Source organism: Lucilia cuprina, chromosome 2, assembly GCF_022045245.1.
Source record: "Lucilia cuprina isolate Lc7/37 chromosome 2, ASM2204524v1, whole genome shotgun sequence".
Classification (NCBI taxonomy): Eukaryota; Metazoa; Arthropoda; class Insecta; order Diptera; family Calliphoridae; genus Lucilia; species Lucilia cuprina.
In genome coordinates, this window is record NC_060950.1 from 15,832,387 (window position 1) to 15,859,424 (window position 27,038).

General features: G+C 28.2%; 1 protein-coding gene across 4 annotated transcripts in view; it reads left to right on the forward strand.

Annotated features, from left to right (window-relative positions):
- The window catches only part of LOC111679700 (CUGBP Elav-like family member 1), a 136,737-nt gene that overhangs the window by 56,502 nt on the left and 53,197 nt on the right, over positions 1 to 27,038 (forward strand). For 3 of the 4 annotated variants that reach the window (XM_046947630.1, XM_046947637.1, XM_046947643.1), the window contains exon 2: positions 16,260 to 17,222. The exons of the other annotated variant lie outside the window; for it this stretch is intronic. In XM_046947630.1, coding sequence (XP_046803586.1) covers positions 16,496 to 17,222 — 727 coding nt within the window. In that variant the 5' untranslated portion in view covers positions 16,260 to 16,495. The remainder of the gene's footprint in view (positions 1 to 16,259; positions 17,223 to 27,038) is intronic. 4 annotated transcript variants of the gene reach the window in all.

Below are 27,038 nucleotides of genomic sequence, written 5' to 3' on the forward strand. Positions count from 1 at the left end.
ACAGAATGACAAAGAAAACTGAAATATTTTCAAAATGATACCATTTGGAATATCTACTATTTATAATAATTATTCTAAGTGTACTAAATATTTGTTGGTATGTTTTCGTTTTAATTATTTAATAACAATTTAATAGTTATTATTTAATTAAAGTTATTTTTTTTTCCTATAAATCCAAAAAGCAGATACCACGTATAGTTTCAAATTCCTGTATTCGTGACTGATTTTTATGACACTATATATATTTTTTTTAATTTATTTTTGTTTTAATTGTTTATTTTTCTGTACTCTTCATAGGGCTATAATTAAATTTCAATAAACACACGTCATTTAAAACTGAAGTTTATTTTAATGTAATTCAATATTTACACTGACATGCTCTCTTGCTCTGTCTGCAATTTCTTTGCAATTCTCTCTGTTTCTCTCTTTGAAAGTAAAGTGTCATAAAGGTGTTTTTTGGTTCTTTGGACTCATTCACTTACCTTGAATTTTGAAAAATGCTTAAATTAGCAGTTTTAAAAACATCAATACACTGACAAAAAATGCATTGTTTTAAATGAAATTATGTCGGCAAAGATCTCAAAAAGTTTGTGTGGGAAGTTAAGATTAGGGAGGTTAATTGGCTAAACGTTTGGATTAAGTTACTTGAACTAGCCAGCAAATTATCAATCTAAAGTAGGAGCAATTATGACTTAAACTTTCAAAATAAACCAAATAGATTTCCTTGAAATTTGTAAAAATTTCATCCTAAAACAGTTACCCTAATATTAATATCTATGTAGTAGAAAATACAAGCATATTTATGACATATAATAGAGTTTCTTTTTTTCTCAAAAACTGACTAATCTCAGCTTAAATTTTCAATTGTTTACTTTGCATATCGTAGTGTATTTAGCTAAGTGTACGTTTTACTAAAAACAAAAATATTTAATTAAATTACTCGATTGTTTTTCGAAACAAAACAAAAACGTACCGAAAACAATTTTAATAGTTTTTCAAACTTTGCGTGATTTTGCAAATTAATGTGATACTTCAAATCAGTTATTTAAATACAAAATTCTAAAAATTAAATCATTTAGTAACAGCGCTATATGGGAGGTATTCAACTGACATTGATTTTAAATGCATTTTGTGAATATAACGATACGTGTGTAGTTGTTTGTTTACAGAGTTAGCTTAAGATTTATAGCAATTTCTTAAAGTACTATATTATATTAAGATTTAGTATATTCTTAATAAATCTGAGCAAATCTAAAGTGTAAAGATTTTATTAAAATGTATCTAAAATTAAAGTTAATTAAAAAGGAAATTAAAAAGGAATAAATGTCAAAATAATAACTCATAATTCCTCTAAGAAGTATCAAAATCATTATGGTTTATATAAGTATCTTAAAGTACATACAAAATGCTAAATTTTGATACCCATATTGATAATATCATTCAAATATTTCGCATATTCCTTATAAATCGGTTCATATTAAAAATTGAGAGATTTTATTAAAACGTAAGTCAAATGAAAGCTGGTTAAAAAGTAAATGAAGTTGCTTTAAGGGAATTTCAAAATAATAATTATTGTTATATATGACAATACATTTTTTTTTTAATTATTTTTCTGTTTAACTTTCTTTTTATATATTTCCTCTAAAAACTAATAAAACCATTAAGGTTTATATTAGTTTCTTAAACTACATACAAAATGCCAAATTTTGATACCCATATTAATGATATTATCTAAAGATTTCGTATATTCCTAATAAATCGGAGCAAAAATAAAGTTAATAAATTTTAGTGAAACTCATATCAAATGAAAGCTAATTTTGTAAAAAATAAAGACATGTAAAAATTTTGTCCTAATAACAATAAACATTCTACTATTTAAAGCTATACAAAGTTTTAATAAAATCAATTTCCAAATAATATTTTTAAAAAATTTGCTTTAAAACCTACTAAAACCTTTAAGGTTTATATTAGTTTCTTAAACTACATACCAATGCAAAATTTTGATGCCCATATTGATGATATTATCTAAAGATTTTGTATATTCCTAATAAATCGGAGCAAAAATAAATTTTAGAGATTCTATTGAAACTCATATCAAATGAAAGATAATTTTGTAGAAAATATAGTTATGTAAAAATATTTTCATAATAATAAACATTCTACTATTTACAGCAATTCAAAGCTTTAATAAAATCAATTTCTAAATAATATTTTAAAAAAATTTACTTAAACCTACTAAAACCATTAAGGTTTATATTAGTTTCTTAAAGTACATATAAAAGGCCAAATTTTGATACCCATATTGATAATATTATCTAAAGATTTCGCATATTCCTAATAAATCGGAGCAAAAATAAATTTAAGCAATTTTATTGAAATACATATCAAATTAAAGCTTATTTAAAGGAGAATGAAATTATGTTAAAAAATTTCGAAAATAAAAACTCATTAAGACTTTATGAAGAGTTTTACTATTAAAACTCTTGAATTTTATGAAATTGTTTTGCAATATTTTTCCTATAATGAAAAAAATTTGCATAATATTAATGCATAACTGCCATCTCTGTTGTATTTAACACTTACATATATGCACTTTATTTATTTAATATTTCCATGACAATTACCCTTAAAAACCATAGAATTTTATTTAAAAAAAAAATGGCGTAAAAATACTGTTTAAATAACTTAAATTAAAACGCTAACAATTAAAGACGTAATTAAGTTTTTATTTCTTTCAAAAAAAAAAAAAAAAACACCTGTTGATTTGTTATAATTGTATAAAATTTTTGAGTGTATTTTAATTAGTTACATATACAAAAAACATAAATTGATAAAAGTGTTTTGTGTTTTAAATGAGAAAAAAAAGATGTGTGTGTTTTAGAAATGTCTAATTAAAAATAAATTGTAAAAAAACAACTTTTGTTAAAATAATTAATAATAGAAATTATAAACAGAAAACAAATTGTTTAAATATTCAATTAAAGAAGATTTAGGTAATTTAAATGAAATATAAATGTTAAATGTAAAACAAAGTTAAAAAATTTAATGAAATTTATTTTTAAATAATAAAAATATGGTTGTTACTACAATGTTTTGTAGCAGCAACTAATTTTGAGGAGTTATTCTCACTCATTTCCTCTGTTGCCTTCTTATCAGTAGTTTTACTCACTATCTTAGTAAAAATTTAAATTTTTGCAGATTTCCTACAAAAAAATATCACATTAAATCACTAAACTAAAGTTTATGTCAACAGGCTCATCAAAATTGTTTCTTTACAAAATAAAATATTTCATACACATTTATTTTTGTTTTTTTTTTTTTTTTTTTTTTTTTTTTTTTTTTTTTTTTTTTTTTTTTTGAAAAAATTACACACGTTTATGTCATTCAGTTCCAAAAAAAAAAAAATGAAAATCACATATTCCCCTACATTTAAGTGTGTGTGTGTCTGTATAAATTTACGCACACCTACATAAAATATTGTTATGCTCTAGTAAATCAAAATAAATAAAATTTTTAAATAATAATGTTTGTTCAAATAAATAATATAGGAAAAAAAATGTTTTATTTTCAACGAGTTTTCCTATTTTTTTTTTTGCCTTCCACCAACAATTCGCACATGTATAAAATATGCATGAAAATAAAAGTGAAGTATAAATAAACAAAACGAAAAAAAATATGTCAAATTTTATAAAATTTTAAGTAAAATTTAAATTTTTATGGAAAGTTAGATTATTATTTATATATTTTATATATTTTTTTACTGTTGTTTTCTGCCAAAACATAAATTTTTCATAATTTCAACTACATACTTTTGAAATCTTTAAGGTTTATATTAATTTCTTAAAGTACTCACAAAATGCTAAACATTGATACCCATATTTCTTATGTTACCTATAATAATATAGTATTCTTAATGAATCGGTTGAAAAATCAAAATTTATAAATTTCAACGAAATGCATCTTAAATGAAAGATAATTTAAAGTGGATTAAAATGGAGCTAAAGGATTTCCAAAATATAAATTTTATACCGATTTATAAGAGATTTTATAAAATAAGTTTTAAAAAAATTTACAAAAAATTTTAAAAATATTAACATTTTAATAAATTTGTTTTAAAAATTTTGAAAATCTCCAAAATTTATATTAATTTCTAAAAGTTGTTACAAAATATTAAATTTTAAAACCCATATTGCTTGTGTTAACTAATGAGTTAACTCGTTCTTAATAAATCGGAGTAAAAATCTAAATTGAGAGATTTCAATGATATTTAGTTAAAATGAAAGATAATTTTAAGGGCAGTTAAACTAAGATCAAAACTTGCAAAAACTTATAAATTCTGATAATTTAAGTATATGAGATTTTATAATAAAATTTTAAATTTTACTAAAATCGACAATATTTTCTAAAGTAAAGATATTTTAAAAATATCCACCACAAATTTTGGAATTTTGTAAACTTTATATTCATTTCTGAAAGTTGTTACCAAATGCTAAATTTTAAAACCCATATTGTCTGTGTTAAGTAATGAGTTAACTCGTTCTTAATAAATCGGAATAAAAATCGAAGTTAAATGATTTCAATGATGTATGCTTATGCTTAAATGAAAGATAATTCAAAGTGCAATTAAACTAAAATGAAAACTTGCAGAAATTTATAAATTCTGCTAATTTTTATGAAATTTTATAATAAAATTTTTAGTTAGTTTGTATTTCATATTAAAAATAGAGTTATTTGACAAATTTCTTCCACAAATTTTGGAATTCTATAAAATTTATATTTATTTCTTAAATAAGTTACAAAATGCTAAATTTTGATACCCATATTGCCAGTGTTAACTAGTGTTTTAACTCATTCTTAATAAATCGGAGTAAAAATCAAAATTAAGTGATTTTAACAAAATGTAACTTAAACGAGAGGTAATTTGAAGTGGAATAAAATACATATACAAATTTTAAGAAATATATATTTTCTAACCGCGTATAACAGATTTTATAATGCAATTAAGAGTTTTTTTTAGGAAAAATAAAAATTAAGAGATTTAAACAAAATGTAACTTAAATTAAAGATATTCTGAAGGCGATTGAAATAGAGATACAAAATTTCAAAAATATAAATTTCCACAAACTTTTAGCAGATACTTAAAGTATTTTAAAGTTTTTTTTAATTTATTTTGATGTGATATTTTCATAATACAAAAGCTTTAAGCTATTTTGTTATTCAGCTACTTTTATCGCAAAATTATTATCCTTTTTTATATATTTTTTTCCTCTTTTCACCAAATTATCCTGAAAGTTTATTACATACATATATAACCGTTTTATAAACTCTCTATAAAATTTATTTATTTCTAGTCGTTTGTATTTATTCATAAAATATTTAGATGTGGCAAATAAATTTTTTAATAAATTTAGATGAAAACTACAATTTCACATTTAGTTTTATTAAAAACTACATATAATACAAAAAAATATATAGTGTTAACTGTCAATGACCATAGTTATTAGGTTTTTTTTTCCTCTTACTACTATAAAATCTATTAAACTTTATGACATTTTAAAATTCTATTTAAAATGTATATTTGTTTATTTTTTTTTCTCACTCTCTGTTCACTTTCATATCTTTCTTTTTGAGTGTAAAATATTTGTGCATGAAATTTATTTGAATATTTTAACAAAATATTAAAGTACTATGTATGTATGAAAATATAGCATAAAAATTCATATAAAAAAAACAATTTCAGTTGACTGTATGGGTGTAGCAGTTCAAAAGAGCGTTATTTTGTTACTTCGAGCATGAAATTTATGATGATGTTTTACAAAGATATTCATATGAATGTATGTGACACATTTACATAAAGTAATATATGTATGTGTATGTGAATAAAAGTGTAAATATTGATTTACATGTTTTTTTTTGGGGAATAAGTAACTTACATACATGTCAATGAAATAGAAATCATAAAAACTTTTTTTATATATTTTATATTGGTTGTCAAAAATCATGCATGTGAATGATGATGATAAGGTTGTAGGTAAAGCGACCAGAAAATAACTAAACTATTGGACCAAGAACATAATAATGTTAGATTTAGAAAAGAAAAATCTCTGGAGAAAGGGAATTTAGTTAAAAGAACATAAACCGATATAAAAGCTTATCTGTCCGTTGACACGATTTTACCTCTAAGTTCTTTAATATACAAAATTGTTTTTCTTATAATAAAACTATTTTTTTTTCTTTACACAAAATTGATTTTTGTACTTTGTTTGCACTTTCTCGTTAAAAAACCGAAACCATCCAAAAAAAAGCTTTTTAAAAAACAGAAAATTGGATAGAAAACCTAAATTCTTTCAAAAGACAAATAACATTTGTTAACAAAATAAATAAAAACGTCTGACTGACAGACAGACAGATGTTCACACTTACAAATGTAAAATAAATTTCAACACAATTAAGTAAAAGTGTTATAGTCGTCATAGATCGAATCTGAAATCCCCACCATAGGTCTTTATGAATCAAACATTTTGTTGCTACTAGAACTTTCGTTTAGATTTCTTTCAAATTTTTAAATTTTTATTTAAATATTTTATCCTTAGAAGCTAGAAACTAGAAACAATCTTCCTCAGAAAGATTGTTTTCGTCTAGAAAATGTTTTTCTGACGACGATTGCTTTTGTTTATGAAGACTTTTTTCGACTAAAAATTGTTTTTCTTAAAGAGACTGTTTTCGTCTAGAAACTATCTTTCTGAAGGAGACCGTATTTATCAAGAAACTGTTCTCTCTAGGAATGCAGTATTCATCAAAAATTGCCTTTCTGAAGGTGACCATCATCTTTAGGAAGACTGTTTTCATCTCGAAACTGTCTACCTGAAGAACACTAGAGACCTACAACTAGAAACTGTTTTCGTTTAGATGACTGCTTTCGTTTAAAAACTGTTCTCCTTAGGAAGTAAGTTTTCGTCAGTTTTTGCCTAATAACTGAATTTTTTGAAGACAGTTTTTACCTAGGAACCTTCTCCTATAAACCATCATCCTGGGAAAACTCACTTCCTGAAGGAGAGTAACTCTCTTCCTGAAGAAGAGTAATTTCTTCTAGAAACTGTCTTTATGAAGAAGAGTGTTTTAATCTCAAAGCAATCTCCCTTAGGAAGACTATTTAAGCCTTGAAACTGTATTCCAATCAAAGTCTCTTTTCATCTAAATTGAAAAGGAAATTTTCTTTCTTAGGATGACTGTTTTCATTTCAAACTGTCTTCTTTAAGAATAATATTTTCTTATAGAAATTGAAATTGTGAAGGGCACTATTTTCGTGTATGGATTGTATCCCACTAGAGGCTGCTGTAAACAGAATGTTTCAATTATTTTTTTTAAAGGCGGTTTTTGTATAGAAACTGTGTAGAAATTGTCTTCTTTAGAAACACCGTACAGAAACTGTTTTTCAGGAAGACTGTTTTTATGTTCCTTAGGAAACCGCCTTTATTAGGCAGACGGTTTTTGTGTAAAAATTTTCTTTCTTAGAAATTCTGTTAAGAAACTGCCTTCCTTAACAAGACTGCATTTGGATAAAAATTGTCTTTCTGTTTTCATCTAGAGGCAGATCACTGAAAACTGCCTCTACATTGCTTGCGACAAATAGTCGCATGAGCACACGTGCTCAACATCTAGAGTGCTTTGGCCACAAATGGATCAACACAGGTCCAAAATAACTACTTGGTCTTTAACGACCGTAGCTAAGTACACTGATATCTATTATCATTGGACACTGTATATATGGTAACCATGCTAGACGCATTGGTCTCCCGCTCTACGATTACTGTAGAAGTTGTCAAAGCGATGATGAAGAAGTGACTATTACTTACCTTCTCTGCGATTGTACTTCTTTGGCGGAGACCTGATTTCGGACACTTGGATCGGCATACTTTGATGATCTGTCCGACTTGTCAAATATTCAATTAGAACATCTTATGCAAGTCAGTAATATGTCAAAATGAGTTTGAATCCAATACTCACTCATCCACGACAGCTGGTCTGGTTTTTCTCTTTCTCAAGAATCTTACTCTCATCCTCTTTTTCTCTTTGCTACTGTATCAGTTTTTTCTTTCACTTTTCCCTATCTCTTTTTTCTTTTCTTACAAGTACTCTTACAAGAGGATCAATATGGATCCAAGTAAAGCCGAAAACGGTTACTTGTGATAACCTAGCATAACCTGGTCTTCATCTGGAAGTTGTGTTTCTTATGCTTTGTATACTCGGTTGTTAGATCTTACAACGTTGGCAGTAAAATGTGCAGAAAATGTCTAATAATACTGTCAACTTATAAATTTTGTCTTGCAATATTTTTGGCAATGCTTTTTCTGACAACTTTGCAAAAGAAAAATTGTAAGTTTAGACGATTTTTATACATTTTTTTAAACATTTTACTGACAACGTTGTAAGATCTGACAAACGTTTATAACGGATTTTATGAACACTGTCTTTCTTATGAAAACTGTTTTCATCTTCCGATAGGTAACTGGCTTCTTAGGAGACTGTTTTAGGGAGTGAGATCGAAAAATTCTTAACATGCATATATGTTTATAAAAAAGAAACCACTAAACTTACAGCTTTATTTTTTTTTTATTTGATTCAAAATATTATTACAATTTAGAAAAAAAAAATATTTTTATAGTTTTAATCACTAGTGATGAAATTTTGAACCCTTTTCGGAAACCCTTCCATTAACGTTTTTATAGTGCTTTCTGTCACTTTGCTCGAACATGTAGTCCATCTCCGTTTAAAATCTACCACACTTTTGGACACCTTTTTTGTACTCTTCAATTCTCTTTTAACAAGAGCCCAATATCTCTCCACTGGCCTTAGCTCTGGGCAGTTTGGAGGATTTGCCTCTCTTGGTACAAATACCACATTATTGTTCTTGTACCACTCAAGGGCTTGTTTACCATAGTGACAGGATGCCAAGTCAGGCCAAAAATAAGTGGACACATTATGAAGTCTTATGAATGGAAGCAGCATTTTTTTGTAAACATTCCTTGATGTAAATTTCGGTATTTATAGACCCCGTTGTAACAAATGATTGGCTTCTTTTGCCGCAACTGCATATTGCTTGCCATACCAAGAACTTTCTGGGAAATTTTGTCTGCTTTTGGGTCCTAAACTTTTCTTCAACATTCCCTCGAGCATCAGCAACATAAAACTTTTGACCTGGAAGTTGCGAAAAATCTGCCAGAACATACGTTTTGTCATCCATTATGCAGCAAGAATATTTTTTTATAAAACTTGACTTCAATTTCCGTGCTCTGTTTTTGGCCTCTAAATTTTTAGCAGCATTCCTGTCAGGAACTTTTAGAGCCTTGTATGTTTTTAAACCTGCATTAGCTTTAACTTTTCGTACCAAATAGTCCGAGCACTGAGCTAACCGAGCTGCTTTCCTACCGGATGTGTTGTGAGCTCTTTTGAAAGTGCGTTCTATTTTTTTGGCTTTAGAAACATCATGTGGACCATTCCTTCTACCTGAACCAGGTTTTCTATCAACTGACAAGTTCTCCCGGTACTGTTTAATAACATTGGAAACAGTTTGACGGCAGACCTTTGTATGCTTGGCCAACTTTTTGTAAGACCAAGTTGGGTTTAGTTGAAAATATTTAATAATTTCAGTACGCACTTTTTTCTGGTCATTCATTTTAATCAGATTAACAAAAAAATTAATATAATTGACATTACACATAATAACTGACATGTTTTTCAAAGGTAACTTGATCAAAAAAAAAAAAAAAAAAATCAAATAATACTTTGGTTGAAAAATGTAATGAAAAACGTGTATTAAGAATTTTTCGATCTCACTCCTTAATATAGAAATTTTCTTCCTCAATTATAATATTCCCGTGTAAAAATTCTCTTTCATAAGAAGTCAGTTTTCGTCAAAGAAATGCCTTTCTAGGGAATAAAATGTCTTCCTCGTAATGTCTGTTTTCATTAAGAAAATGTGTTTCTAAGGAACATATCATGAACTGATATAAATACTATCTTCGGTATATATCTATGTGTTACAAATGAAATAATAAAATTAATATACCCACATATTGTTTAATATTATTACACAAACAACCACATGTACAGCTAGACAGACAACAGCCTCAGCAACAAGCTAATGGTCAGTAAATGAAAAGTACTAAATGTCATTTTGGCCAAGAAACATTAGACATATTTCAATTTACACATTCAGTCAATAAATACAAATAGAAAAAAATAATAATAAGAAACAACAACTACAACAATGTTTATTAAAAAATAAACAGAAAAAACATGCATACATACATAAGTAAAAAAATTTACAATTTTCAAATTTTTTAACAGAAGAAAATAAATATCTTATTGAACAAACAAGAATTGACTTTAACATCAATGAATCAATATGTTCGATGGCAAAATGTTCGAACATGTTTTCAAGTAAATAAATGTGTGGTTATGAACAAGATGAAATAACAAAAAAAAAAGAGAAGAGTCCAATAACAAGATGTATTTTATAGATTTCAACACATTTTTACTTAGATTTTTTTGTTTTCTCTTTTTGTTAGCATGAGAAAAATGACTTGCCAAAGTATAAAGTGCTATTTTACAAAACAGCAAAAAAATAATGTGAACAAAAATATTCATTTTTATTTTTTTGCTTATTTTACATTATCAAAAATTTGTTTAGATTTTGTTTAGACGATAAGAACATGATTGGAAAATGTTTACTGGATTGGCAATTTATAGAGAACATAACAAATTTTTCTAAGATACAAGAACAATATTGTCAAATGGAAATTATTTTTTTAAACAAAAAATTTAACTTTTATCAGATTTACATTTACTGACTTTACAGTCCACAATTTGAGTCATAATGACAGTTTTTGAAAAATAAACATAATTACCTTTCTTTTGATATATCATATGTCATATCGAACGGTTTATTGAGCTGTAGAATAAGTCTTGAAAATCAGCTGTCTTGTCTTTAGTCAAACAATGCTTTCTATGCACTTCTCAAATTTTCATAGACCATATAGTCCACACAACTTGTAGCTTTGCTGTTGTTATTTGTAGCTGTATTGGTTAGTTGCTCTTAGGTAAACTTTTGTTAACGAGAAAGCACACACTTGATGAACGTTAACTGCGTTAAAGCAGTTACTGCTACGTTGATAGAATTGATATAAAAACAACAGTTTTCTCAAAATTTAGATTTTTCTTAAAAATGTTATAATTTTTACAAAAAACAATTTTTTTAAATTATTTTTAATTTAAAAATTTTATTATAATATAAATATTAAAAAAAAAAATTAAATATATCACTGAATAATTAAAAAAATATAATTAAAAAAAATGTTAAAAATTGATTATTTTACGAAAAAGTCGTTTTTTTATAAATGGTTTATATCAAATTCATTTAGTACTCATAAAATGCTATACAAAAATACCCATATTGCTTATATTATCTCAAGATCCCTTACATTCTTAATAAATCGGTGTAAACAAAATTTTGTTAAGATTCCAGCAATATGTATATCAAATGAAAGCTAATGTTAAGGGTATTATAATAATGACAATGAAATTTAAAATTAATAATTTTTAAGAGATTGTTTATAGAATTTGTAAAAAATTTTAAAATTTTTTATTCCCTACACCATTTTTGTGGAGAGGATGTTTGTAACACACAATAATATTGGTTTTATATCCACCTTAAGGTATACAATTCGGCTCAGAATCGTTTTCTGAGACGATTTAGCTATGTCCTTCCGTCTGTCCGTCCTACCCCCGGGGGCATGTTACTTTGGTGAAGCCTCCTCTTTCGTGCTATTTCAATCCCGGTTTATAAAAAGGTGGCTAATACCTCTAGTCTGGCCGGGACTAAAAAAATTGGTTACAGTCTACTATTTGGCTTAGTCCTTGCATAGATTGAAACAGGCCAGACCAGGGCACCGCATAATCTGGTACTACGGGTGGCCAGTTGCCCGCAGGACTATGTGTCGTATGAATGAGACGTGTGCTGGGTTGTATGATGATGGATGAAAGGTATCATATACAAATGATACCATTGAATTTTCTTTCCTTGTCCAGATATGTTCAGAGTATACTCTGTTCAAATCAGAATTACCACAGTGTGTCCCTGTGAGTAAGGACAATGTCTTTGTCTTATTTAATGCATACGTACTTCTGTCCACCGGTTACGTCTATGGGTGCTGTTGACGAATCAACAGAGGCCATCCGATGGTCAGAGATTAGATACCTCGAGTACTTCAGCAATGTGCTTGTGCATGGACCGGTCAAAGCCAATGTACGAATATTGCCATCTGAGTAAAAGGGCGATGGTAGACCGTTCTCAAGTCTACCCACTGGATGAAAAAGACCACCGTGAAGTAAGGCCGTCAAAGCAGGTGTTCACATTAAAACTCTCGACATTCGTCTGTCCGTCCGTCCATGTAAATCTTGTAATCAAACTACGGGTCGCAACTTTGATGAAAATTCAATGAGATGTGATACATGATCTTCTATTATCCTAGGGACGAAGCCTATAGAAAATAGCACCTATAAAACTGAAACCCGAATGGGCTTGTAAACATACAACTGAACGCGACGAATATGGTTTCATAATTATTTTTAATATATTATATTTAATATATCTTAACAAAAAGCTGCAAAAACCTATTCCTATATTAAGCTTAATGACCCTTATAACTTTATAATTATAGGGCCTCATTTGACTCTAGCCCCTATAAAAATACACTTTCAAATTTGACTTAAATGTCCAGAAATGTATACAGTAATTAACGGTTTAAGTATATCTGAGACAACATACAATTCAATTTAAATAATTTATTATAAGAACTAAAACACATTTTATTTTTGTAATAGGTAAAGGGTACGATATGGTCGACCTTGCTCGTCTATAATTTCTTTCTTGTATTCATATTCTATATAGTTTATATGGAATTCTTCAAGTATTTATAAATTACTTCAATTTGATACCCATATTGCGTATATTATCTTTGTGTTTTGCATTATCTTAATAAATCGGTGCAAAACTTTTTTTAAGGGATTTTAACAATATACATATCAAATTAAATCTTTTTTGGAAGGGTAATAGAATAATGGCAATAAAATTTAAAAATAATAATTTTTTTGAGATTTTTTCAATAAAAAATCTTAAATATTATAATTTAAATTTGATTTTAATTTTATGTGGCAACTTTATAGTTCATCTTGTTTAATGTTAAGTATTGTAAAAGTTAATAATACAAATATTTTAACACTTCAGTGTGAAATTTCATAATAAGTGTAAACGAGTTATAAACTAATAATCCAAACTATATAAAGTTGGTTTTATTTTCGTAACAAACACATTTACATAATATTTAATATAAATATTAGGAAATAACCCTTAAGCAAAAGATAGTTAAAAGAGGACTAAGTAGTAACTAAACTTTTAAATTAAACCAGTCTAATTACATGATCATTTTTACTGACAAAAACAGATTTTAAAATTATTGTTTTTGTTAGGCAACACATCAGTACAAAAAGCTTTAAATTAAAATGGATTCTAATGTAAATTGTGTAAAAACGTATTGTAATAAACTAATTTGCATGCATTACACTGGAGAAACAAAAAAACTATAACGCACTTCGTAACACTGTCATAATCGTATTAATTTATGGGATATTTTTTTTATTTAAAAGAAACAAATTAGTAATTCCAATTAGCGGCTGATATATCAAAGTTTAAATAAAACATATAATTGAAATTCAAAGCTGAGTTCTCTATATTCTATTAAAACATCAAAAAATAATAAAATTAAATAAATATTAATTATTAAATACACGTACTCAGGCATTTCCATGAAAAATTTCAATTTAAATGAAAAACAAAGCGGAACGTAATAGCAGAACGTAAAATAAAACCTTAAACTAATGTATTATATATTTCAAATAAATTTGAAAATTTCAATAATAAACACAATTACATACATACATATGTACATATATACTTTCCATATGTATGTATATAGAAACAAATGACCACAGAAATTTTGAGTAAAAATTACATTTATTTAATAAATAACTTATTCGTAAGCAATTGTTTATTTTATAAAATGTTTATTAAACAAATTTCATATGGGAAATTTTTGTTTTATAAAGCATTTATTAAATAAAATAATATTTAAGAATAAGTTTGTATATATAAACAATTGTGTATATAATTAAATGTTGAAAATTAATTAAGTATACAAAATGCAATAATAATAATAATAAATAAATAAACTTATTAAACAGTAAAAGAGTATAATATGTATTTTAATAATAAACTAACAAATAATTATGAAAATACAAATGAGGAAAACTGATATAAAATGATATTTGAGATAATTTTTGGTGATAAAAACTAGCAAAAGTTTTAGGCTCAACAAAGGTTTTTTATATAGCCTAGCGAAGAAAAAAGAACTTCTAAGGAAGCGAAAAAGAAGTAGAATCTACTTTATCGAAATACTGAACAAGAGCTGAAAATGTTATGATTTTTTCACAGGCTTGTAATAGGTGGGATGTTCTTTTAATTTCATTCCAAATTTACTACATCTGAAGTCATTCTTAGGAAGTCAGTTTTATGTTATTTTTTGGAAGTTATTAGTGAAGTGAATTGTTAAAATAAATAAATAAATTACACACATTTATCACTCAACTTCAAAATAAAATTTCAATAGAAAAGAAATATAACTTCAATTTTAAACAAAGTTCTATTCTTTTCGCTCCTTTGGAAGTTAATAAACATCACTTCCACAGAACGTAAATAAATTCCCTTAATGCTACTTTTGAAGTGTTTATAAATGTTATACTTTTGGAAGTATTTCGTTTTATTTATGCTGGGTATACATATAGGACTACAATTTAAGATATAGTCTTTAGACTTGTACATACTAAAGTCGGGACTATAGTCTATATTTTATAGAATCGACTAACGTATATTTTGTAATATAGACGTTTTGTTTAGGTTTCAGTTTAACTACAGTCTTGTTTGGAGTCTGGAAAAGTGTGCAGTCTATTGTGTGAACTATAGTCAGGCTTATATCCGGCACTATACTCTAGTCTATAGTCCAAACTATAGACTCGCCTATAATCAAGACTATGGCCGACTATGATCATAAACTGTTCTATAATATGGTCCATATTCATATTCCATAATCCTGGCTGCATAATTAAGTCTAGAATTATAGATTATAGACTGGAAATAGTCTGTAATATAGTAGAGTTTAGTAATATATAGTTTATGTTCTGAGCTATAGTCTTAACCTTAGCCTGGACTAAAATATATAAATAAAACTTTAATCTATATAATGGATTAGACTGGAACTATGACCTATATTATAAACTATGATCTACTCCAAAATCTGTGCTACTCTCTGGTATTTTACATAGCTTATAGTTAGTCCTTAGTCTGGACTAGAGCCTATGCTATAGTCTGAAATTTAGTCTATACATACTATCAACTATAGTCAAGTCCATACTTTATAATCTGAAGTATTTACTCTATTTACAAACTATACAATATTTTTTAGTATAAGAAAGAATTTGGACTATAGTCCAGTTCATATTCTGGACAAGAGTTTATTCTATAAATATCAGCTGAGACATTAGTATGCAATCTGAAAATTTTTCTAAGCTGTTATCTTGACTACAAAGTCTGGAAAATAGTATAATCTATAGTTTTTATAGGCTTCAATGTGGACTAGTCTATAATTTGAACTATAGTCTAGTCGACTGACTGCACTATGGTCCTGTCTATAGTCTAGTTTTAAGTATTCTCTATAGTATGAACTAAAGTGTGTGGTCTTTAACTAAGGCCCTATAATCTGAAGCTATATTAAAATATATAGTCCAGTCTAAAGTGAAGGCAACTATCTCATATAATGGCTATAGCTTGTATATATGAGCAACAGCTTGTATGTGGTATAATCTGAACAACAATTTAAGCTATAGTCTGGAGTGAAATGTGAAATTTAGTCTGGACTATAGACTAATGTCTACTTTGCGATCTGGTCTATAGCCTGCCCTACGGTTGACATTCTTGTATATAGACTTTATTTTGTTATAGTCTAGTAAATAATCCGAACTTTGTTATTCTATACATTTGATGACTTTCTATTAAAAAATATTTTGCTTGGTTTTACTATTGAAAAATATTTAAAAGTAAATTTCTCAAATTATCAAAACCAATAATGTGTAATATAATATTTTAGTTAGAGATAAATAATTATAAAATATATTAAGCAAATAAACAGATTTGAAAAAAATAAAACATTATCATATAACAACAAATGAATGCGAAAAAAATTAAATTAGAAAAAAAAAACATTAAAACTACAATAAAATTTAACTAGAAAATTAACAACAGCAAACGGAAGTGAAAGAAAAAATTAAATAAAACAAAACAATAAAAAAGAGAAAATAATAAATTCTAAATTACAAAACTATAATGAAAAATCGTAATCTACTGGATGGTTCGATGGCGTCAAGTAATTGTGCAGCAGCAGCAGCAACAATGTGTTTAGCAAATAATGCAAATAATTGCAGTAACAATAATAATAGCAATATAAAAACCAATGTTACAACATTAGGCCACCCACACAGTCATAATAACAATAACATAATGGCTTACAACGGAAACGGAAATGCTAACGAATTCAACAGCAACAATAATATGACAACCAACTCTATGTGCAATAATATTACTAGCAACAATAATAATAACAACAACAGCCTTACAAACAACACTACCTTAACAACAGCCGCCTGTACAGAGTTGGGAAGTTCAGCATCAGCAGCAGCAACTGCAGCAACAACAGTTTTATCCTTAAATTCTATAAATTCATTTATGCCAACAGAAAAGCTAACAACAGCAACAAAAACAACATCTGCTATGGCACCTACAATTGTATCGTCAATTACCACAATGCAAACAACAAACAAATCAACAACCACACCCACCTCACCGCCTATAAGTTTGACCACAAATGGCCATCATCAACATTCTCAAAATCATCAACAGCAGTATCATCATAATCATCATCACCAGCATAATCAGCAGCAACAACATCAACAACAACAGCATCAGCACCAACAGCAACAACAACAACTTTATCCTTCGATAACACCGACATATTGGCAACCTGCACCAAATCCAGCCCCATATTTAGTTCCAGGTAATTAGTACCAACAACAATACTCTGTAATACTTATTTGCTTATTACAGGAGTATGTGTACGCACGACATATGTATGTATGTACGTACCTCTCACAAACACTTTATCCAACACTAACAAAATTCTAAATCGTACAAAATGTTAACGATGGGTAATTTTATTCAAAATACGAGGGTAATTTGAAAAGTATTTGAAATTTTGTTTGATGATCAAATCTTTATGATGAAATATCTGTACTAATATCTTAATCGATTAATCACAAATTGTCTTAACACAAACATTCTGGGGAGATAATGTCTAGAAATATGTTAAAACATAAATTTCTTTTGTATGGAAGAAATTTATTAAGAAAAGTATTATAAATTTCTTTAGAAATTTTTGCCTTGCATTTGTTTTAGAAAAATTTGTCTTAACATAAATTTCTTAAACATTCTTTTTGTCTAGAAATAAATTTCTTTAGAATATTTTGCCTACAAATAAATTTCTTTACAAAATTTTATCTAAACATAATTTTATTTAACAAAATTTTATCTAGGCATAAATTTCTTAAGAAAAATATTTTTTTTTCGAAAAATTGACATTATTTCAAACAATTTTATCTAAACATAAATTTATTTTAAAATTATTGTCAAGACATTAGTTTTTCAGAAACGTTTTTATTACATAAATTTTGTCTAGACATAAATTGTTATAGAAAATTGTGTCTAGACATTAAATCTTATAGAAAATATGAAGAAAAAAGAACTAAATAAACGAAAAATACGAAAATCTATCTTAATTAAAACTTATTGAAAACATTTTTAGAAAATATGCTATTGAAGTGTAGTACGGGTATTAAGGCCTAAAATGACCAAATTTTGGTACTTTTTTGTTGTCCCTAAAGTTCTTAAGCAATTCTATGTATAATTGTATCGTTAAGTTGTATTTACAAGTATAATAAACACATTTACACAAGATATACTTTGTTGAGCGAACAAGGGAAAATTGCACTCTTCTCAATATAAGAATTTTCCCACTATTTTACTCATCTAATCGTATTTTTATACCCTACACCACAATAGTGAGAAGGGTACAAAAATCGGCATGTCCGTCCGTCCATGTAAACCTTTTAATCAAACTTCAAGTCGCAATTCTGAAGATAATTTATTGATACATAATCTTTCATTGTCCCAGGGAAGAAGCCTATTGAAAATTGTTAACATCGGTCCATTATTTTACCTAGCCCTCATAAAACTGAAACCGCCGGAAAGGGCTTTTAGTTCATAAATATGTTAAATATATTCGTATCTCCACAAAAAGCTGCAAAACCAAGTTCTATATTAAGCTTGATAAACCTCATGAATTTTATAATTATAGGTCCTCATTTGACCCAATCCCCTATAAAAAGCCCCCTTCAAAATTTGACTTAAATGTCCACAATTTTATTTGACAATAAATTCAACTTAAGGCTTTTTTATAAAAATTAATCACATTTTATTTTTGTAACATGTGTAGGGTATTATATGGTCAGCCTCATCCAACTATAATTTCTTACTTGTTTTCTTACATTAAATGATACTTTTATTTATTGTTAAAATTTATAAATTAATTTTAAACAATTTACATTTTGCCATCAGACTGATTTTGTTAGTTAACCCTCGTATGCCGTTAACAAAGGCTCGAAGTACACAATAAATAATTAACGGTACATAGTGCAATGTATATAATTAAACTAAACCATTGTTTAGAAAGAAAATAGCGGATACAAAAAGCTAATGAACTGAATAGAACATTCAAAACATGAAATTACAAATTAATTCAAAATGTCAAAAACATTTCTTTTTTTCACAAAGTGTCGCAGTGTTCATGACTATTACGATGTTTTTAAAATAACCATGAACATTATGACATGACACTCATATTATAGTCATATGGAGTATTTGTAATCTATAAACATAATGTCACTATGTTCATGTATATTATGACACTGGAATTCATTATGTTCTTAAATATTAAAATTTAAAAAATTAAATCATTAACATTTTATTTATTTTTTTTTCTCATTACAGGTATGTTTTGTTATCGCTTGACCTAAGATAAGTATATCAAAAATTTATATATTTAAAAATTTATTAAAGGTTTATAAGACAAACTTTCATACAGGCCACAGAAATTTATTTAAGGTTTATAAAACAAATTTTGTATGAAAATTTATCTTATAAACCTTTGATAAATTGTTATTAATAAAGCCCCTAGTGTCTTACATTTAGGTCTCAAATTCTTTAAAAAAAAACTTTTAAAAATTTCCAAACAATTAACTTTAAACTCATAGCCAACTAATTCTCTTAAATAAAAAATAAGAAAACTCTAATCACATTGGGTTCGATCTATACCGGAATTTGAGCGACTTCAATTATGCCAGAACAACTCTTGTTTTGAGCGGCACGTTGTAAATATGTTTCTGCTATAGAAGGTGGATGACCTCTAAGTCAATCATCCATTGGGTATTTGAAACCCATAAAATGGATATCTCTTGTCTATGTCCCCCCGGGGTCATATTACCTTGGTGAAGCCTCTAATTTGGTGTTATTGCAATCCCGAGGAAAAGAGGTGTTTCCAATACCTCAGTCTGACCGGGACTATAAATAGGTACAGTCTACTGTACCTATTTATAGATAGAAAGAAGTCAAACCAGAGCACCGCATAATCTGGGACTATGGGTGGCCAGTTGCTTCAGGACTATGTCCTGGCTGGTCAGTTGGTTAATGTTCCTTCGGGATCCACGTAGTGGATGTGGCATAAACCTAAAATCGGGGGAAGAGTAAGTTGCGGTTAAAAGACTGATGTAAGGTAAAGTCAATATTTCGGGATAAGTTCGGTGCTGTTGCCGAAACAATAGATACCCACAGAGGAGTGACTGTGGGACTAAGCGTTGGAAATGAAATGGTATTAATTGTATATAGTACATGATGAATGTGAGGTACGGCGGGCCTCACCTCACCCGTCTACCTATAATGAATGTGTCTTATAAAAGAGATGTGTGCTGGGTTGTATGATGATGGATAAAAGGTATCATATACAAATGATACCATTTAATTTCCCTTCCTTATCCAGATATGTTCAGAGTATGCTATGTTCATATCAGAATTACCACAGTGTGTCGCTGGAGTAAGAACAAAGTCCTCGGCTTATTTGATGGATTCGTACTTTGGTCCACCGGTTACGTCTCTAGGTGCTGTTGCCGAATTAACAGAGGCCATTTGCGTGTTTGTAAATGGGAATGACGTTTTACATCTCGTAAGTTAAGCAACGTGGCAGCAATGGTCAGAAATTAAAAACCTCAAGTACTTCAGCAAAGTGCTTGTAAACGAGCTATGATCTTACGAATCCTATAAATAAGTTTTCCCTTCCGACCTAAATCGGATCCATGTGATCTCTAGGTATGATATCTTCTACCCAGTAACCGGATCTCGAAATTGATGGTTTCTTTGTGAATGTCATTTAAAGCTGTCGTATACTAGGTTCGAAAGCTTTATAGTCTGAATCTAGAAAAGTATATGTTGTAAGGTTCATTTTAACATTTACAATATGTTCGATTCGAACCTTTATTTTTTGCTTTTCAAGATATTTAATATTTAGATTTAGTCCACACTAAAAAACGTTTGTTGGGAAACTTTTTTCTTAAGTAATTCTCTTTTGAAGTTTCCTTAAGGTCTACACATAGAAACTTTTGTTTCAGAAACTACTTTTTAATTGCATTGATTTGTTTTTGTACGAATGAGAAGAATAACAAAACAAGTTTCCGAGTACGAGAAACTCCGTAACACAATTTGTAGGAAAATTTGTCTTATAAACCTTTGATAAATTGTTATGATAAAAGTCTTTAATATCTTACATTTACTGTCTTATTCATAAACAAAATTTTTTATTTTAAAACAGTTTATAAATTAGATTTTGTATAAAATTTTGTTTTATAAATCTTTTATAAAACAACAATTTTGTTTGTGAATAAAAGGGTTAATCTTTAAATTCTTTAAAAAAAAACCTTTTAAAATTTTCCAAACAATTAACTTTAAACTCATAGCCAACTAATTCTTCTCATCCTTCGTTTATTGCGTTTATTCATGTTTGAAACCTTTGAAAAAACAATATTTTATTAATACATATAAATTTTAACCATTTTATTAGAAATGCAAGTCATGTTTTAAAAATATTTTCGTTCTCATACTGCACAGTGGAAAAGAGAGAGAAAGGGAGGTCATGATTGTTCTTTTATTTTTAGGTTTATTTGCTGCCATTGTTAAAAATAATGTATTAAACATTTAACAGACATTGCGAATGTATGTATGTATGTATGTATGTATGTATGTATGTATGTATGTATGTATGTATGTATGTATGTATGTATGTATGTATGTATATGCCTACCTGCCTATCCAACTATTTGTGTCTATTTTGTAAAATGTCTTTTCAAATATCCATAAATACATGCACACATAGCTAACTGTATGAAATACTAAATGACTGACTAACTGACATGTCTAACTATTGGTGAATTTATATCACAAAATAGCAATAATATTTTAGCATGTTAATGTTTTTTTTAATTCCATAGAATATCGGTTTGTTTGCTAAAAGAAGACTAAGTAAGACAAGTTTAACTGTTATACCCTACACCAATTTAGTGGGGATATAATAGCTTCCTACTGATGTTTGTAAAGTTCATAATAAATTGCCATCTCATCTCTTTGTCTGTTCATTTAAACTTTTAAACTTAAAGCAGCTCTTGTGTCTTGATCAAAAGACACAAATTTTGAGTTTTTTGTTTTTTATACATAACAAAAAGCCATCCTAATATACATTTATAGATAGTTCTTAAAATAATATTAAAAATTGATTAGTTATAAACAAAATTCCATTCTAAAGTCTGTTAGAATTGATTTATAAATAAAATACAATTAAAACCATGCAATGAAAAGAGGCATTGGGGATAGGAAACGTTGCTGAAATACCATGGACAACATACACAAAATATTTTATACATTGTACGAAATATTTCGTAATTAATATGTATTTTTCGTATATAACAAAAAGTTTCTTATTATAATCGAAAAGAAGATAAAAGGAGTGACTGTGGGACTAAGCGTTGGAAATGAGTTGGTATTAATTGTATATTATACGGGATGAATGTGAGGTACGGCGGGCCTCACCCCACCCGTCTACCTATAATGAATGTGTCGTATGTTTTTCTCTCATGAATGTATCGTATAAGAGAGATGTGTGCTGGGTTGTATGATGGATGAAAGATATCATATACAAATGATACCATTGAATTTTCCTTCTTTGTCCAGATATATTCAGAGAATACTTTGCTCATATCAGAATTACCACAGTGTGTCCCTTTGAGTAAGAACAAAGTCCTCGGTTTATTTAATGGATTCGTATTTCGGTCCTCTAGATGCTGTTGCCGAATCAACAGAGTCCATCCCATCTGCGTGGTTGTAAACGGAAATTATGTTTTACATCTCGGAAGTTAAGCAACGGAGCAGCAATAGTCAGAGATTAGATAGCTCGAGTACTCCAGCAAAGTGCTTGTATATGAACCGGCCGTGGGGTAGGCCATCATGCCAGGTACTCACGTAAAGCACTTTGACATTCATACAAAATTCCTACAATAAACAATCAATAAATTTATTAAGTATTTATGAATATGGGGGTAATAAAGCCACTGTTTAGTATCATTTATACACGATGTCCGAAGAAAGAGTCTTTCAAATATATGTTTCTCTAAACTATAAACGTGTAGGGTTTAACATAGAACATGTATTAGGACATTTTATTATGTACGTATGTATGTGTGTGTGCGTTTTATCAATTTATTTACTACATACATAACTTTAGTTATATGCAAATGAAACATTTTTGGCTAAATACGCAAACACTGAAAACAACAGCTACCAAATGTAAAAAAAAAAACTATTGATTATACATTCATTCATTTGTCCAGTATGTTTTATAGTCGCGACAACATTTAATTTCATTCTTATGAGACCAAATTGTTCGTATGTTAAATATAAACAAAAACATGAATTTAATAAGAGTTTATTACTTGTGTGTGTACACATACACTCATACTACCATATTCTAACATAGGCCTTTACATAGTAGTTCTAATAGCCTGCAGTTCAGGGTGACTGTCCCCAACTAGCTTTTTATCTAGATAACTAAATATATGAACATATGAGTGCTCTAAGAGAAAGATAGATTACAAAGCGACAAGCTGAGAACTAGTCCAAAGAAGTTCAATTCATGGCCTTTTAATAGTAGATCTGATTACCAGCAGTTCAAGGGGGACTGTCCTTAACTAACTATTTATCCAAATGACTAAATATATGAACATGTGAGTGCTCTAAGAGAAAGTTAATTGGCTCTCTATAGACTAGAAAGTGACAAAAAGAGGGCTAAATTAAAGGAGTTCAATTCATGGAAATGAGCCTTTTCTTTTGTGATCTGTATTTCTCTATATTACTTGGTGAAAATAAAGTGACGACAGTCTTTATTTACGCTTACATCAGAGACATCAAAGTGACAGCTGACCAGCAGTTCAGGGGAACAGTCCCCAACTAAGATTTTTTCTATTGACAAAATATTTTTACATATATTTGCTCTAAGAGAAAGGCAATCGTCACTCCATAGATTACAAAGTCCAAAGAAATTCAATTGATGGCCTTCACATAGTAATTTTTATAGTCAGTAGTTAAGGGGAAGTGTTTCTAACTAGCTATTTACTAAATTTTAACAAATGTTTGCTATAAGAGAAAGTCAATCGTCACTCCATTGATTACAAGGTGACACGCTGAGAAATATACTTGTCTTTCTCCAGATTACTTGGTGAAAACTTACATGAGAGATATAAAAGTCGCTACTGGTTTAACTCTAGTTAACAAAGAGTACAGTCGTGAGGCGAATTAGAGCCAACCAAATGATTATCACATCAGAGTTTCTTGAGGTAACACTTTGTTACTTTTAAAACTGACGGGAAACATGTATTTATGTCAATATCTAAGTGCATATTCACATAAATACTTGTTTCCCTAAAACTAAGCCAATAACAGTGTATTTTAAACATTTGGCTTGAATCACGGATCTGCATAGAGGGAGCTAATCCATGCTAGAAACATCCTTAATCCAAATTTATCATTGACAAAGATGACCCTACAAAATGTTCATTGAAATTATTTCTTTATTTTAGCGTTTCAGTAAAGTGTCATCGGCCCCCTCTTTTGAGAAATTGAACAACCCTGTCCAAATACACACATCAATATATAGTATTTTAATATTCAAATTTTGTAGAACTTTATAACCTAATATAGATGGCACAGCCAATAAACTAAGCACGTAATAGTTGCTGCAAATTTTTTATTCTATTTTATTTTTCATGGCAGGCTAAATGACAAGCGAAAAAAAAGAAGAAGAAATGGAAATATCGGACACATACTTACAATTCCATACAATCATTTACAACAGCTATAATGAAAAAATAATAAACGAAAATAGCTAATGAAATGAAAGGGACATAAACGAACTTCTGATACCCTGTATCATGAACATACATATATGTATATGTAAATCCAAGCTGTTCCTATACAGAACTAATACATTGTAATATATATCTTTCGTTCTATCGTAAAATTAGAAAAAAAGTTCATTAAAAAATATTTCGTATTATGCACGAAACCTTTCGTAAATATTATGACAAAATAGTAACGATTATTCGTAATTTGGATTTGTTTGATTTTGCTCTACACAATGGAAAAACATTTTTTCAAAGTATAAACGACTGGTACCAAATTGTCACCAAAGTGTTTATAATTTTCTAATAACATCCGTTGTTTAAGTATGTACATAGGTATGACAACAACTTTGTTGTTTGTGTAACAACAAAGTCGTTCACAAGGTTGTCAAAATTGCTACAAATCGTTGTCGAAATCTGACTTTCATAATAATAAAGTTTATGAGGGTAATCAAGGCTAGTTTGGAACTTGGTTTTGCAGCTTTTTGCCGAGATACGAGTATTTAAACATAATTATGAACTTAAAAGCCCTATTCGGCAGGTTCAGTTGTATGGAGGCTAGGTGAAATATTGGACCGATGTTAACCACTTTCAATAGGCTTCACCCTTGCGACAACAAAATATCATGTACCAAATTTCATTGAATTATCTTCAAAATTACGACATGTAGTTTGATTACAAGGTTTTCATGGACGGCCGGATTGAGGAACAGACAGACATAGCTAAATCAACTCAGAAAATGACTTTGAGCCGATTGGCATACTTTAAGGTGAGTGTAGGCACAATATTACTGTGCGTTGCAAACATTAGCACAAACCCAATATACCCTCCACACTAAAGTGGTCTAGGGTATAAAAATTTATAGCTGAGCGTGTCATCTGCATAGTCCTAGTATTCAGATTCAATGACAATCATTGAAATCGTTTCATCATAAACAAAAACACATAATACCCTCTATAAAAGAGTAGGGCACGAAAAAGAAACAATACATATGTATGTACATACAACTACATAAGCATATTTGTCAATTGAGGGCATAATGCAAAATGACAAAGTTCACAAAATTAGCAAATATAACAACTACACGCAGACATACATATGTATATAAGAACATTAGATTGGCTCCAATTGTATTGTAAAGAAAGAATGTATCTACCGATATTTCAGCAAATATTAAACAACAATTTGCAAGCATTTTATTCAGTAATCAAAATTTGATAATCTAGGTTAAAGGATAGAAAGATCCTTTTTAAATGTTTGTGCATTGTTTTATATCTCATGTGCAATACGACCTTAAATGGCTCTTTTAAGAAACTTTTTTGTGAAAACAAATTTGCTCATAGATCCTTAAAAATCTCAATAAAGGACCTTTTATCATTTAATTTAGCTCACTATTGAATTGAAAAGAAAATAAGAATATACAAAATTTGCATTTCCGTTTCCGGACAAAATTTGCGTCCGTTTTTAAGGCCACTCTAATGTACATGCTAGAACCAAAAAAATGTTTTACGATTTTCAACACCCTAGAGCTAAACATTTTCAGTTTACTATAAAATATTCATACAAATCGTACCATAAAATAATGAATAAAAATTAGTTTTATTTAGTTGTAGTTTTATTTTTATTAATTTTTCCAAAAGAAGAAAACGAACATTACGAATGAGTACAATTCAGGTGTTTTTGTTTTTATTTATTTTATTAATAAACTTGTGCAAGTGAATTTCTGTGTAAACACTGTTTTTTTTTTATTCTTTTGTCAACTTTGTTATTTTTTAACTTGAAAATAAAATCAAATGAATAAATAACAAAAAAATAAAATAAACATGTATGTGGTTATTAAATAAACACATATACATACATAGATATCACAGACACAAATGCAAATAAAAGAGTAGCAGTGACCCGGCAGTTTGTGGTGATTGTTCAACTGCTAAACACTTGGTTTACAAATGAACAATTTATACTGCAATTGATTATTTTAAAAGTATTAAGAAGTTGCTTTTAAATAAAATATAATTTGGCTACTCTCTAGATTACTTGGAGTCATTAAAGTGATGATAGACTTTCACTCACAAAAAAGTAAATGTAGTACTTTTATTCGATTAAAAATAGACAATTGATTCATCAGCTAATTACATTCAAGAGTTTAAAAAAATACTTTTTAAAGATTGCCTATTCTTCAGATTACTTGTAGACATTAAAGTGGTGATCTCATTATTCTGAGACTATTGTTTTTCACACAGCATTAAAAAGAGTTTAAACTT